General features: G+C 45.2%; 1 protein-coding gene across 3 annotated transcripts; it reads right to left on the bottom strand.

Moving 5' to 3' along the window:
- Positions 1 to 1,101: 1,101 nt before the first annotated feature.
- TAF12 (TATA-box binding protein associated factor 12) lies at positions 1,102 to 15,881 on the bottom strand. 3 transcript variants are annotated; one of them, XM_048825507.2, is made up of 7 exons: positions 14,876 to 15,013; positions 9,202 to 9,284; positions 6,346 to 6,597; positions 4,606 to 4,683; positions 4,095 to 4,209; positions 3,362 to 3,450; positions 1,102 to 1,578 (listed from the first exon to the last, which is right to left on the bottom strand). In XM_048825507.2, exons 2-7 carry the CDS (start codon positions 9,268 to 9,270, stop codon positions 1,543 to 1,545), a joined length of 639 nt encoding a protein of 212 aa, XP_048681464.1. In that variant the 5' UTR covers positions 9,271 to 9,284; positions 14,876 to 15,013; the 3' UTR covers positions 1,102 to 1,542. The 3 variants fall into 3 exon arrangements, with proteins under 3 accessions (XP_048681464.1, XP_048681465.1, XP_048681466.1); XM_048825508.2 differs by lacking the exons at positions 9,202 to 9,284; positions 14,876 to 15,013 and adding an exon at positions 15,760 to 15,881; XM_048825509.2 differs by lacking the exon at positions 9,202 to 9,284 and having other exon boundaries at positions 14,876 to 15,028.
- Positions 15,882 to 15,932: the final 51 nt, after the last annotated feature.

The following is a 15,932-nucleotide window of genomic DNA, read 5'->3' as shown; positions in this document are numbered from 1 at the left end:
TGGACTTCTTAGGAGGGGCTCTTCAGGAACGCTCCCTCTGGACGCACCTTGGGGTCCCCACCGGCAGACAGAAGTTTGGCCAGCAGAAGCCTATCAGGGTGCAACTCGAAAGCCACGTTCACCTTCGGTAATTATCAAGGGTTGGGGGTGTTCTACTAACCTGTTGCGTATGTGAAAGCACACTTGCGTTGTCCTGTTTGTGCCAGCCATCTATCAGATGGATGGCCGTGTCTCCCTTGATTTATTTCCTGACACCACCTTGCACAGAATAAAAGTTACCAAGAGCTTTGGGTTAAAAGAACCCCAGGTAACAAGTGGGCAAACCAGATAAGAAGTCTGGATTTTATCTGCGGTGCAGCCTTTAGCTTGGAAAGCGGATGACTTATTTTCAGACCATGTATATATTTCAAAGTCTTTGGGGGCAGCTTTCAATTTCATCCTTGTCGACCCAAAACTCAAGAGGTACAGATTTAGGAACACCCCTCCCCTTTCATGTTTGCAATTTGAAGAACCTTTCCCACCTGATTAGCAGAGTTACTAGGGTCAAATTTGTGGCCTAAGCTTCAATTTATTTTCTAAACAGTTTTAAAGTGAGTTATGTGCTGGTGAAATGTGCTCAACTGACAGCCCTGGAGACGGAAGACTTCCATTTGGTCATGGAATAGCACATGCTTCCATCCCACCATCCCTGATCTGCAGGGAGCCAGAGGGAAGTCCGGTCTCCGTGACTCGCCAAGTCCTTGGCCTTTCTGTTGCAGCTGTCAGCCAGGGCTCCAGTTGGTCTTAATGTGAACCCTTGTGCACTAGGAACTGGACAGATACCATTAGTTTATTTCACATAGGCCAAACAGCCAACAGATGGTAGGACTTGTCGTCACTACTCACCTCAGCCAGATCTCAACTGGCTACTTAGAGGTAAAATGGTCTGTGCTGTTCCTTACCAGTGCAAGAGCCATCCTAGTCCTCCCCTCCATTTTGAATCTAAACCTGGCATGTCCTTTAAACATCCCTGCAGCAAGCTGCCCCTCTCTCCTACTGCCTAGAGTTTGAAATGAGGTGCTGTACACACGTCAAATGCAGAAGCACGAGACAATGCCCGGCTTTAGATTAATAATTTCTTTATTAATGTAAAACAAATGCAAGTATTTATATAAACATTGACATTACAAAGTACTGGAACTGGCAGGAGGGAAGGGGGAAAACGAAAACCTCTACAGATGCTTCTAATACTGTCCCAAACAAGACCAAAATGCTCTGTTCCTTGGACAATCAATCACTTATACAATAAACCACTTTAAAGGTCACAAATAAAGTCTTTGTTTCAAGATACGATGCGCTCTGATGGGGGGCTGAGGAAGGGGGGGCATATCATGTTTTTTGGCCGATCTCCTCAAAGTCATAGATATTGCTGCACTGTTAATAAAAAATATATGCTTCTCTGTAAAGCATTAAAAAAAATATCCCATGGATGGTGTCATGGAGGCTTCAGCTTAGAGGCAGATATCCCCAAACGCACAGTTGTCTCCCTGCTACTCCCAGGGGTTATTTCTTGGTTGTTTTGCGGATCAGTGCCATTCTCTGAAACAATAAAGGGAAAATACAGGGAACTGAGCGACTGGAACATGGTTATCTGCAAATCAAGCTGGGAATGTGGCTATACAGGAATGAGATTGAAAAAACACAGGGTCCACAACAGGTTGTTTATGCAATACCATATGCTGAAAGTAAGCTCTGGTGAACAGTGGCGATATACCAAGAACTACAGACACAATGGCCTTTAAACACTTTGGGAACCACATTTTAACAGTTAAGATGGGTTCTAGCTAAATCCATTTGTAACTTGATTTGTCTAACTTGTGGGTGGGGCCAAACTATAAGCCATGCTGCGAAGTGTTCCACCTGGGTCCTACTCAGGCTTGAACACGTCTGTAGGCAGTGTTCTACCATGAATTAGCTGGACCGGTGTTTAATCATGGTTCTTTAAGGCTATTTGAATCCTAGCTTCGATAGATCCATAGCCAGAAAGTTTAAAAAAAATTTTTTTCAGAGAGTCTGTGCTTCTCTCCTTGGGAGAGATTCTGTCCGGAGTCATCATTTCGGTTTGGTGATTCTACTTTAATCCTAATTTCACTCAGTCATTAGCACAGTTTAATATTTTACTTGCATTGTGCACTGAATCAAAATCCACCTGAAGGCCCTCTGTCCGCACCTGCACAGCATTTCATCTGCCGTATCAGGAATGGAGCTGTCACGTTACCATGCTGGTGCATTTCGTGGGTGTAGAGATTTTTATTCATGGCTTTAGCCTTTGACTTAAAAAACCCAGCAACTTCCAAAGTCGGAGCAAGACAGAAACCAGTACTGAACAAGTAACTAACAGCTGAAATTTCCAGGACAAGCACAAGTGCTCTTCAAGAGGAGCCCCAGCCAGATATTTAAATAGGAGAGGAAATAATTTTCAGCTGCCCCTATATACAATGGCAACAAGTCTCTTGCTGCCACGTTGTGCAGCAACCATTTATTTCCAATGGAAGGGATTCTGCAGTTGTCCTGCAGTAGCTCAGTAAGACCTGGGTCACTGTTACATACACGCATGGCTACTGCCATTAGCTGACAGAGCCAGCCGCCACACATTTTAATGCCATGTTTAACAAACAGCAAGACTTACAGCCCTAGTCACTCTTGATCATAGTATGCAAACAGCATCCCTGGACTCCCGTGGTTTTACAAACAAGGATTCTCTTCAGTCAACATAGATTTTTAAATTCTTCTGGAAAGAGAGCTTTCTGGCTATTCACAAACATGCTGGCTCCATGCAGAACGGACCATGAAAAACCAGCCATGCAGCATTGTCTCATGGCCATGGTTGTGTTTTGGATCCTGAACTGAGTGTCTTCTCCCTGACCGCTTAACTGCCTGTGGGTGAAGGGTTGTTTTAGGCTCCTCCTTGGAGCGTCAGAGGCTAGGTGAGAATTGCTCTCCAGCACTGTCATCACATGCTAACTGCAAGGTCCACTGTGCAGGGAGCCAGCATTACAAACTAGCAGTCTCTGGTATGGGGTCTCCCAACAACTGACACTCTACTGCAACTTGAAGGGTGTGGCCATCAGTTAGAAGAGAGAATCTAGCAGCAGCCAGGAGTCTCCCTGTCTTAGATTGTTGCAGCCTTGGGAACACACTGAGTCTAAAAGAATATACAAGATCCACCGTGTCATCGGGATTCCATTCTGTCTTGGCCACAACGCAAGAGTGGAGATGAACAAGGGCAGCACTGGCATGTGTGGGGGGAGTTGGACAAGGACTCTGCTTGTATGGACTCCCCTACATTTGGCTATTAGTGCATTCACAAGGGGCTCCTCACCTGTTTGTGAGCTTCTGTAGTGCAGGCTTTTTTGTATGGCCGGATTTCTTCAGAACCAAAACCAGGGATCCACATGTTCCACTGGCGCTCTGGAACAGAAAGCGCAGATCACTGCGTCAGAAAGCCGTGCAGAATGTCCAACACAGGGAAGCCCTCAACATGCCACAACAATAAGAACTATTCAGTGAACCTCCTGGTGCCAGGGCTCCAGATATTTAGTGAGAAATGGGGGTACTGGGAAATCCGGACTCCTGTGACTAAAGGCACCACAGAGGTTACTTATTATTTGTACTGTGCTTGCATCTAAGGACTCGAGTCAGGGTCCCATTGGGCTAGATACTATATACAGCTATTGTAAACAGGCCCTACACCAAAGACCTTACAATCCAGGTTACAGAATGGATACAAAACGGCATGCCCGTGCATAGGAATAGGAGAGTTTTGGAGGAAGAAAACATAATGACATTTAAATTGTCCCCGATTCCCAGCAGGTCCATTAAGAACTGATGCCTAGACAGCCACCCTAGGCTCAAGTTCATAAAGGGGCAGCCTCCTCCATGTCCCTGCTTCCACACATTTTGGTTAGACTATTTCCCTCAAATGTCCCTATTCAGCGTTTGCTCTGGTTGTGTAGCGTGTACCCAGATCCCTACCCCAAGGTCTAGCGGGGACAATCCCTTCTCAGATACTCCCTCAGTTCTGTCTCCTCACTGACAAGACACGAATCTCTTACCGAGATGCAGCTGGACATCCTTCACTTCCAGAGTGTTTGATTTGCGATGTCGGGCAAGCTGGCAGGCAGCTGTCACCACACTCTCAATGAAATCATCAGCAATCTGCAACAGCATCTGTGGGAGAGTAGGGGGTTGAAGAAAGGAGTACCTCAAACCCATTCATATTATTTTCTGGATGAGTGTTATACTCAAAAAACATAGTGACCACCATGAAATTCAACCCTCAGAAGCTACTGCTCGCTGAAAACAGTTTGACCACGCCCTACAGAAAAGCCCCTGGGATGTCTGTGAGAGTCACCAGCAAAAGACTGGTTAATAAATTAGAATGAATACTTCTGAGCACCAGCAATGCATACGGACCTTCAGCACCACGTTTGAAGCTGACCAGAGCTTGCGTAACAGCACAATAGTATAAACCAAGCCTCCCTGTATTGGGCAAGGGGCTATGACAGCTCTGGATTGGCTCTGCAGGTCCTATTTTACTAGTACGGGTTGTCACACATGGCCTACCTCCTCCACATCCTCATCCAGCTGCTCATTGGGATCCACCTCTCGCACCAGATCCTGCAACTTCTTCTTGGTTAAAACCTGAGGATAAAAGGGTGATCATTTTCCATACTGCATTAGCAATCTGACTGGCAATACACAGCACAGCAGCAAAAAATTAAAAAAATCACTCTTAAACTGCCCCCAAAACTGTAATCCACGTTCCAGGCTATACACAGTATTGACAAAATGTAACGCTGCAGGAACTGCACAGATAAACACTGGGCAATAACTAGGCATTCTCAAACCTACTTGGCAGCTACAAACAAAGCAATGGCCAATGAGACAGAATAATGAATAAGGCTGTCCTTTCACGTGAGACAACATTTGCTACCATCTCTTTCATCTCAAAATACTGTTGATTAAAGCAACAGTGCGCTGGCAAGAGAAAACAATTGCATAATGAGAACTCTTGAAGGGTGGACTGTAAGTACAAGAATAATTTCAATAACTGCAGGGTTATATTATGGGCAAAAGATAATATTTTACATTTCTATGGTGCCCGCCAGTGCTTCAAATAAGGTACATACACCACCACTGGGTGGAGGACAGCAGTCAATTAGCACAGAGCATGCTGCATAACAGCGAGGGGGGAGTGAGGATTTTATTAGTTTCTGAGCATCAGCAGCATGACGACCATTGTAGGATATAGAGGGATGGTATCACCCTGTCCCAAAAGTCTTACAAGATAAACTAGATACATTTGGTTCAATGACACTGAGGCAAACCCCTTCTCTTTTGAGAAGTGCCAACAAGTCAAATGTCCATGAAGCCTGAGTTTAAAAAGCATCAGAAAATCTACACACAAACTTGGGACATTTAGTTTGTTTCCCAGAGTAGAATGAAAGGTTAAGTGAAAGCTACTGGAATCTGAGATTCCCATAAGACTCGGGAGTTCAGACATGATTACGCTCTTAAGCCACTCCCCTCCAGGGGAGCACAGCCTTCTCTCCATCTCAGCTTCTCTCTTAGTTCTTCTGAAGCGGAGCAAAAGTTTCCATTCCAGCCCCAGCATTGCCACAAGAGTGGAACCGCATGGGGTGGGGGTATTTCAGCAGAGGAAGGGTGTTGGAGAAGACTGAAATCAGATACCTTCCTTTTTTGGAATACGTCCCATTTTGCTGCCAGAATGCAGCCAATCATTTTATGTGTTAAAAACTGAAAACAAGTGTTGCATTATATGCGTAAAATGGCAGCTGTTTGACTGTGGTGCTACTTCCTCATTGTCCCGAGGAGGTACAAGTTACCTACACACACCGTAGGTTGGAGCCAGCAATCTGACTTCAGAAACCAGGTTTAAACTGACCTTTTGACCTATTTCAGGGAAGCCGGGGGGGGTGGTATCTAGCACATTGCCCTACACTTGCTATGATGACCTACAGCATTGGAAAACAGATTTTCATTGTATTCAGTATTTTGTTTTTCATACAAGCCACACTTGGAATGGGATTTTCTGATCTCTCCGATGTTCATCACTAGGAGACTAGATGCAACCTGCAGCTGATCTATACAATCTGTGTCTGATTCAGATTGTAAACTCGAGAAAGGCAGGAACCGGATCTCTGTAGTACTGGGTGAACTGTGGGTACTCAAATGATAAGTTTAATTAATGTAAAATATTTCCAGGTCATTTAAGGGAGAGTCATCAAACTAAGGGAGGGTCTGAACAACTCCCGGTTTGCCCAAGATCTTAAGTGAAATTACCTGGTTGCTTTCAGGACTTAGGCGTCCCCCTCCACTAGGAGTCCCTGGCATCTTTGCCACAGCGGTACTGTTTGCCATGGAGCTCTGTGGTGGCGTGTTGGCTGGTTCTGGCTTTATCGAGGAGAAACTGGATAGGTTGATCAAGGTAGATGGGCCAAACTGGTTCATAATCTGCTGGGCTTTAGTCTTTAAATCATACAGCTTGTCAAGATCCTGCTTCTTTTTGGGGTTGTGAGGACCCAGACCAACCAGCTGGAGAAGGAAAGGAACACCAAAGTGAACAATGGGGTAAAGGTGTGAATTTAGAGATTGGATTTCACTCCCTAAACTCCCCCTCACTATCTGTACTAAGACCATATCCCACAGGCAATGTCTGGAGGCTTTCAACTTATTCTGATACTTCCAAACACACTTTGAGGGGAGGAAGGACATGGGTGGGGAAAGGAAAATATTTTTGAACATTAAAAATAAAACTTTAAAGGAAGGCATTATGGTTGCACAGACTTCACTGAATGGAGAACCGAGGATGGGTGTGAAGTCTGACTGAGCCAGCCCGAGTACATCCTAAGAACATTGCATTCCCTCTTCCAGTCTAACACCAAAATTCAATCCAGGCCTGAATCCTACAGACCCGTAAAAGGTCTTTTCCCTCTTCTCCTACCTGTGCCTCTTTGGTGGCAGCCTTAGGTCTCCATACTTACTCCTAACTGGCAGATTAATGACAACCTCCTGATGTATAGTTGGGAAGATTACACTAAAGAGGAAAAAATCAGACTATAAACTCCTCAGGGCAGGGACTGTTTTTTCGTTCTATGTACCATGGAGCCTGGTCTACGGCCAGGGTCTCTAGGCACTACCACAACATGAGAGACTCCATTTTTACATTTCAGACATCTACTTAGTTGGGAAGAGGAGAAAGCCGAGTACAAGGCTCCTCATGTAGCTGCACTGGTTAGAACCAGGCACAGAGCAGGAAGGTACAGTTCTAGCATCTGCCACACAACCCCAACAATGCATTTCAAGTCTGACCTGTAATTATTCCCAAACCAAGACATTTCCAATAGTAGGACAGTTTTGCAATGCGAACGGATATTGAAAGTTTGGCCTAAGCCCTAGAATTCAATTTCACCTATAAACCTTGTCAGCATTAAGCCAGGTCTCCAAAAGTGACAGGACAGTAGAAAACCCACCTTTGTCTCTAATTCCTTTGATTCCTCACTTCAGTTGAGGCTTTCAACTGCACAACATGGAATTTAATGGACTGTCAAACAAAGGCCAGAACTGACTAATTTCATACGCCTAACTAACGGCCTGCTCTTTCCAGATTAGCCATAAAATTCTCAGACTAACTCATGTCATAGGCCACTAAACACCAGAGGTAACATCTGGACTGGATCTGAACTGGCAACCTAGATTAGTAAATAGGGTCTAGAACCTTGAAACATCTATTCTTCCTAGCACACTACTACAGACCCACCACTTGGCTTCCTTGCAGTCAGATCTGTGGCCCACAGCTCCACAATAGCATGGCTCTGTCCAAACTTGTGTTCTTCAGTTATCACCAAGAATGGTAAAGGAAAACTGTAGTGATTAGTACTAATACACAAATATTTATTAAATTGTTTGACCTATCAGAGTAAGAGGTTTCAGATGCTCTTACAAGTCTTTCACCGTTCTACTGTCTCAGTTCAATGAATGCAGTTGTCAATGGGATTCCTGTTTCTGCCACTATTTTGGTGATAGTTCAGACCAATAAGTAGGTGGTTACATAGAAAATACATCTCACTATTTGAAAGGACAGACGTTAAGCTGTGAAGTGACTTTTAATGGAAACTTTAATAGCAGCCTATATTAACTCTAAAAATCTTATTGCTTGTGCATTGAGGCAAATGCGTTTTCTGTGTCTGAACATAAAACTGGTTGTGATGACAATTTTTGTATTTCTGACTTTTGTTTTAAGTGATTTATTTTCCATAATTAGATGTGGGGGTTTCAAATTCTCTTATAGTGCAGTTTTCCTCAAACTTTTCTATAAAAGAGCACCTTTTGGAAATGTCTCTTCTCACAGTGACAAGTGATGCAAGCTGAAAACAGGCTACCAGGAAAAAACAAAACAGATCAAGGATATTTATATATAAATTAAGGGAAATAATATTTTCTACTTTTTGTAGAAAATGTGATTTTCCTCTATAACAGCATTAAATTCTTTGTTAGTTTGTATTAATTCACACAGAAAAATCACTCTTTAAAAATAATCACACAAGAATGCTTAGACAGTGGATATTTTAGTGTTTCATTCCAATGCTCAAAGTCATGCACTGCTGCAAACATATTACATATATTTTTCTTTTTAAAAACAAACATAAATGCAAGTCACTTCACGTAGCTCTGATTTCAATTTCTAGCCCAATGTTAACAGATTTTAAAATAATGCAAAATCCCTATGTTTGTGTCTTGGGATGTTCTTCAATCATACAGAGCCCTATAAGCTTTTAGTTGGCATTTCTGGAGCGAGGCCCCTAGAGCACAGTGCAAGAAGCAGAAGAAAGGATTCCAGGATTCCTGCTTCTGACACTGGTTCGCTGGGTGATCTAGGGCCAGTCACTTAGCCCTGTGTCTCAGTTTACAAAGTAGGAAATCTTACCTACCATGGAGGGGTCAGAAGATGTTGTGTGAAATGCTTTGAAATCCTTGGGCAAAAAGCACTATATTAATGCAGAGCAATTTTTACGCTCACCTCTAATTTCAACCTTTGGGCATAATCAAGTCATCAGAACACAAACAAAATGTGGATGCACAGGTTTCAACCTCAAGTCCTACATGGCACTTCATGGCAAGCTCAAGCAACTTACTTACAGCTATCTGAGTGTCTAGATCTTTAATTACATCAGCAACTGCTGTGGGCCCAGTGAATGGAGAGGCCATTTTCCAAAAGCTTCCTGTAAGTAAATAGCCAGTGTTAACCTAGTCTCCCCTTCTCCTGTGCTACATACCTCTCATTCCCACAAAGATACCAGTTGTTTTGCATGTCACCTACCATATCATAGGAAGATCAAAAGGAAACAAGCCTCAGCAGACAATACACACCACAACACAGCTATGCCTCGTCCTTATTAAAATGATCAGATGTAATTTTTCTGGGTGTTTAATATGAAGCCTTACTTTAAACAGTAATTGTGAACCTAGTGTACCTTGTGTTCTGAAGTGGCAAGGTATTTCCCAGCATCCTCAAGGGTGAAGGGAAGTCTATGTTTATGTCAAATCTTTGTTTTTAGGTTAAAAGTTTAAGTACAGGGCTAGTTGGTATTGGAGTAGAGAGTACAGATTTTTGCAACAATAGCTTTCTTCCACAGCAGGACTATGCCCCATGACTTGTACTGATGCCACTGGGACCTGAGTAATCTGTATTGCAACTGAGTAAGTAACACTATTGCAGCATTAGACTAGAAGATGCAAAGTTACTTATCGTCTACAGCAACAAGATAACTTGTTGAACCATTCACCAGAGTGCCTGCAGCTCCCATTTCCAGGAAGAAAAGACATTGAGCAAAGAAATCTATACAGAGAAATTAAAGGTAATCTGCAAAGGATTTTTTAGGAAATTTGGATATACTTTTTTTCTTTTGCACGCTTCTTTATGATGGATAAAGGCTGAAAAAGTTTTCTTTACAGCTTGCTTTTTAATTTAGAAATATCAGGAGTGTCAAGTCTGGTCATCCCCTGTTTTGCTAGAGGACCTCTTTGGAAGTGGTGGGTATCTCAGGAGAGGTATATTGCAAGTACTTATACATTAAATGTAAGGGCAGGATTGGCTGAATCTTTAAGAGATCTCCTTTCTACCAAGTGTTCGTTAGACACTGGAGTGAAATATGTATTAAAAAGTTTTTAACTGTGTCTAAAAACCTTCCTCCCTCTCAACTGTTCTGCTTTCAGCCTTGCAATGTCATAATTTCATTATTTCTCAAGTTATCACAGAATCTTCCAGCATAATGAAAACCAGAATTTCTAGTGTCAAAAATTAAGCAGACAAGACCCATTCCAGCCTCCCATACTCATCACAACCAAAGAAAAGTTACGAATTCAGTTGTTTTCCCCTTTGTAGGTCACGTTTAAGGGCTTGATTCAAACCTTAAAGTGTGGAGAAAAATATGTTAGCACACTTTGTAAAAGGAGCTACCAAACACTGGCACTATGGCTGATTATATAGATGGTCATGGATCTATATTAATCAATATCATAATCAATCAGGTTCAAAGACCTAAATATGAACACAGAAGCCACCCATCTTTACTTAAAAAAAAAATCAGTTCCACCAATTCTGAAATGAAAAGTTCATTTTGAACCAGTTTAATACATTGGACATCAGGAGAACACATTATACAATGCATCCATAGCCCTACTCAGGTTTCAGTATGAACAAACTAAAAACATAATTGTAGAAATAAATTCTGTACCCTAACACGTTTCCATACGGTTCTTCCTTGTGTTCAAGTCAGAAATAAGAATGGTCACTTGCAACTCTAGGAAAATTGATATTGTTTTCTTGCGTATCACAGCAAGATGAACTCATTTTAAAAACTTATACAGGGAGTTCCCTGTGGCTATGCTCCATTAACAAAGATTGAAAAATTAATCTCATTTCCTCACAGACTTCTAAAACTTCAGTCTCTGAATCCCCAACTATGGTATAATTGAGTTTTCACAGACATTTAGGGAAATCTCAGTAAATTCCGCAAGCTTCCTGAATTGAACATGGGCTCCTAGGTGCAATAACAACACACTAATTATGACTGCATAGTGTGCAATATATATTCTCACCAACTAACAAGCTCTATTTTCCAAGATAGCATCTGTGGATTTGGCAGAATATAAATGCTGCATTTAACTAAGGGAAAATGTGTAGAGCCCTGTGCGAATACAAAATTTGTATCTGAGTCTGATTTGCAAACATGGTCAGCGGATATAAAGCGGATATCCACAGATTTGCGGGGTTCTAAAAGTGTGTTTTTACTTTACATTTGCAGGTCCAAAGTCATCTAAACAAAACACTTCAGGATTTACCAAGGTATAAGTACTTGCTTATTCAACATGTGTCCCTTGGGACAGAGTAGGACATTTTTTCCCCTTTAGAGATCTTTTTAAAGCATACTTCCCTTTCACTTCAAGTTTTTCTCTTAGCTGCCAGAAGATATTATATGGCATCTCCAATGAGAAGCAAGGAAAAGGAACATGCATAAATTTTCTAAATGTGAGAACACTGAGGGAAATTCCAGTTTTTCCTAAAATATAGCTGTACCCACTGTCTGAAGTAGTTTTTCATTGCACAAACAACTCAGTACTCCATGGGAGCTTACAGATGTTCCAGTCATACAGTAAGAGTTCAGAGCTTTCTTTTTCACTTTATAAACTTCAGTACACCATGACCAAAGTGATTTTTCACTGAAATTGTAGGAAGTCATTGGGCAATTAAATGGATCTGCCATCTATTTTCAAATCTCATTGGAAACCAACTTTTTATCCTTAGAGCTTTGAGGTTTTCCTTCTGCTATTTTTTCCTCTAAGGCATTTAAGAGCTAGAGTTTGGATTGAAGATGTGATATAAAATAAAGTTAGACTGCACTTTCACATTTGAATTTAGGACACCAAGATATGGTATCCCTGACACCCCCTTGCTCTTGGCTGCACTGTACTCACTTAGACAGGGAAGAAGATTTAGTTGGGGATCGGTCCTGCTTTGAGCAGGGGGTTGGACTAGATGACCTCCTGAGGTCCCTTCCAACCCTGACAGTCTATGATTCTAAGAGCGCCCTGCTGGGCTGGAATAGAATCCTCCAGCAAGGAATTTAAGTTTGCATCATTCACATGGTGTTTCACTCCCAGTTCATGCATCCCAGTTGGAGGAACCAACTAGGGGCAGAGCTCTTCTTGACCTGCTGCTCACAAACCGGGAAGAATTAGTAGGGGAAGCTAAAGCAGATGGGAACCTGGGAGGCAGTGACCATGAAATGGTCGAATTCATCCTAACACAAGGAAGAAAGGAGAGCAGCAGAATACAGACCCTGGACTTCAGAAAAGCAGACTTTGACTCCCTCAGGGAACTGATGGGCAAGATCCCCTGGGAGAATAACATGAGGGGGAAAGGAGTCCAGGAGAGCTGGCTGTATTTTAAAGAATCCTTATTGAGGTTACAGGGACAAACCATCCCAATGTGTAGAAAGAATAGTAAATATGGCAGGTGGCTAGCTTGGCTTAACAGGGAAATCCTTGCTGCTCTTAAATACAAAAAAGAAGCTTACAAGAAGTGGAAGACTGGACAAATGACCAGGGATGAGTATAAAAATATTGCTCGGGCTTGCAGGAGTGAAATCAGGAAGGCCAAATCACACCTGGAGTTGCAGCTAGCAAGAGATGTTAAGAGTAACAAGAAGGGTTTCTTCAGGTATGTTAGCAACAAGAAGAAAGTCAAGGAAAGTGTGGGCCCTTACTGAATGAGGGAGGCAACCTACTGACAGAGGATGTGGAAAAAGCTAATGTACTCAATGCTTTTTTTGCCTCTGTCTTCATGAACAAGGTCAGCTCCCAGACTACTGCACCGGGCAGCACAGCATGGGGAGAAGGTGACCAGCCCTCTGTGGAGAAAGAAGTGGTTCAGGACTATTTCGAAAAGCTGGATGAGGACAAGCCCATGGGGCCGGATGCGTTGCATCTGAGAGTGCTAAAGGAGTTGGCGGATGTGATCGCAGAGCCATTGGCCATTATCTTTGAAAACTCATGGCGATCGGGGGAGGTCCCAGATGACTGGAAAAAGGCTAATGTAGTGCCCATCTTTAAAAAAAAGAAGGAGGAGAATCCTGGGAACTACAGGCCAGTCAGCCTCACCTCAGTCCCTGGAAAAATCATGGAGCAGGTCCTCAAGGAGTCAATTCTGAAGCACTTAAAGGAGAGGAAAGTGATCAGGAACAGTCAGCATGGATTCATCAAGGGCAAGTCATGCTTGACTAATCTAATCGCCTTCTATGATGAGATAATTGGCTCTGTGGATGAAGGGAAAGCAGTGCACCTGTTGTTCCTTGACTTTAGCAAAGCTTTTGACATGCTCTCCCATAGTATTCTTGCCAGCAAGTTAAAGAAGGACGGGCTGGATGAATGGACGATAAGGTGGATAGAAAGCTGGCTAGATTCTCGGGCTCAACAGGTAGTGATCAATAGCTCCATGTCTAGTTGGCAGCCAGTATCAAGTGGAGTGCCCCAAGGCTCGGTCCTGGGGCCGGTTTTGTTCAATATCTTCATAAATGATCTGGAGGATGGTGTGGATTGCACCCTCAGCAAGTTTGCAGATGACACTAAACTGGGAGGAGAGATAGGTACACTGGAGGGTAGGGATAGGATACAGAGGGCCCTAGACAAATTAGAGGATTGGGCCAAAAGAAATCTGATGAGGTTCAACAAGGACAAGTGCAGAGTCCTGCACTTCGGACGGAAGAATCCCATGCACCACTACAGACTAGGGACTGAATGGCTCGGCAGCAGTTCTGCAGAAAAGGACCTAGGGGTGACAGTGGACGAGAAGCTGGATATGAGTCAACAGTGTGCCCTTGTGGCCAAGAAGGCCAATGGCATTTTGGGATGTATAAGTAGGGGCATTGCCAGCAGATCGAGGGACGTGATCGTTCCCCTCTATTCGACATTGGTGAGGCCTCATCTGGAGTACTGTGTCCAGTTTTGGGCCCCACACTACAAGAAGGACATGGAAAAATTGGAAAGAGTCCAGTGGAGGGCAAGAAAAATGACTAGGGGACTGGAACACATGACTTATGAGGAGAGGCTGAAGGAACTGGGATTGTTTAGTCTGCGGAAGAGAAGAATGAGGGGGGGATTTGATAGCTGCTTTCAACTACCTGAAAGGGGGTTCCGAAGAGGATGGCTCTAGACTGTTCTCAGTGGTAGCAGATGACAGAACAAGGAGTAATGGTCTCAAGTTGCAGTGGGGGAGGTTTAGGTTGGATATTAGGAAAAACTTTCACTAGGAGGGTGGTGAAACACTGGAATGCGTTACCTAGGGAGGTGGTGGAATCTCCTTCCTTAGAGGTTTTTAAGGTCAGGCTTGACAAAGCCCTGGCTGGGATGATTTAGTTGGGGATCGGTCCTGCTTCGAGCAGGGGGTTGGACTAGATGACCTCCTGAGGTCCCTTCCAACCCTGATATTCCACGATTCTATGATCCCAGGCGCTGCAAGGGGATGTTGGAGATTAAACCCCCTCCTCAACTCCCCACGCTGGAGGTGCCTATCTGGTGATGACAGGAGAGCGTGAATGCTCCCTAGAGTCTCCTAGGGCTTAGCGTGCCTGGAAGCACAGACAGGGGGAGCCCCTAATCCCCTCCTTGGTCGTGCCGGGGAGCCCAGAGCCACCCGCCCTCGGGACCTGCCCGGGACGCTGGGGGCGGCCGTGCCCCGCCAACAGGCTCCCCCCGTCTCTCCCCCCGAAGGCGGGGGAGCCCAGCCTAGCCCTGGGCCGGGGCCCGCACTCACCGGCGCCCCCTCCTATCGCCCCATGTTCCGCGGCCGGAGCCCCCGGCTGAGCTGCTGCTGCCGCCGCCGGCTCTGCGCTGCTCGCCCGGGCCCTCCCGCAGAACCGTCCTTCCGCTGCCGCCCGGAAACGCTCGCCCGCGGCCAACCAGAGCCTCCCTGGCACAGCCGGCAAGGGAACGACGCTGGGCATGCGCACAACGAACAACCACCCCCAACGGCGCATGCGTTAACCCGCCACCCCGAGAGACCGCCTCTACTAGTTGAGTTCCCGTCAAGGACTGCGCATGCCCCAGGGCCCCCCTCTCGACCTCTGCGCAAACTCCCCAGCCTGCCGTGTTGCCATGGCAACGCCTCCGGCCCCCCCATCTGGCCTGGGGCAGCCCCCCTGCCTCCAGACCCCTTGGCGCCCCCACTGTGAATCCCACTGGGGGGTCCCCCTCCCCTCGGCCCTGCTGCCGTCCCGCGTGCGGGTAACAGCCCCCGGGGGCGAAGGGCGGGGGGGGTAGATAGAGTCCCGCCCCCCCGTCCCGCGAGGGCGGACGGTTCCTTGTGGTGTTTAATGGAAGATTGGACGCAGCCGGTGACCTGGCTCGGGGTGCGGCGCCGCTTAGATTGTAGGCCCGCTAGGGAAGGGGGCCACTGAGCCATGTACAGCTTCGAGCACCGGGGGTCCAGGTCTGTGACTGCCCTGCCTTGGTGCGACCCTGTTACACATTCCTGCGGAGCGGTGAATAATAATGACTCCTTATGAAATGTTAAGCACAAAAAAGACGAATCACAGAGCTACTGGGCAGAGCGGGACCCGAGTCCGGTTTCCATTGGGATTGTGGGGGTCGGAGCTGGGGCGGGGCCTCTCAGCTTGGTTGTGTTCGCGTTGTGCTCACCTTGACCATCCACCCAGGCAGCGAAGGGACGGTGAAGAAAGGAGCGAGAGAGACTGAGGGTCGACAGGAAGCGCGAAAGACGGCCAAGAGCGATGGTGAGAGAAAGGTGCTGGGGGGAAGCGACACACACAACGCACTTACAGTAACACACCCTTGCAGCCAGGTGAGCAGGG

Source organism: Caretta caretta, chromosome 19 (assembly GCF_965140235.1).
Source record: "Caretta caretta isolate rCarCar2 chromosome 19, rCarCar1.hap1, whole genome shotgun sequence".
Classification (NCBI taxonomy): domain Eukaryota; kingdom Metazoa; phylum Chordata; order Testudines; family Cheloniidae; genus Caretta; species Caretta caretta.
Note: the sequence above shows the minus strand (reverse complement) of the source record. Positions and strands in the feature narration are given on the sequence as shown.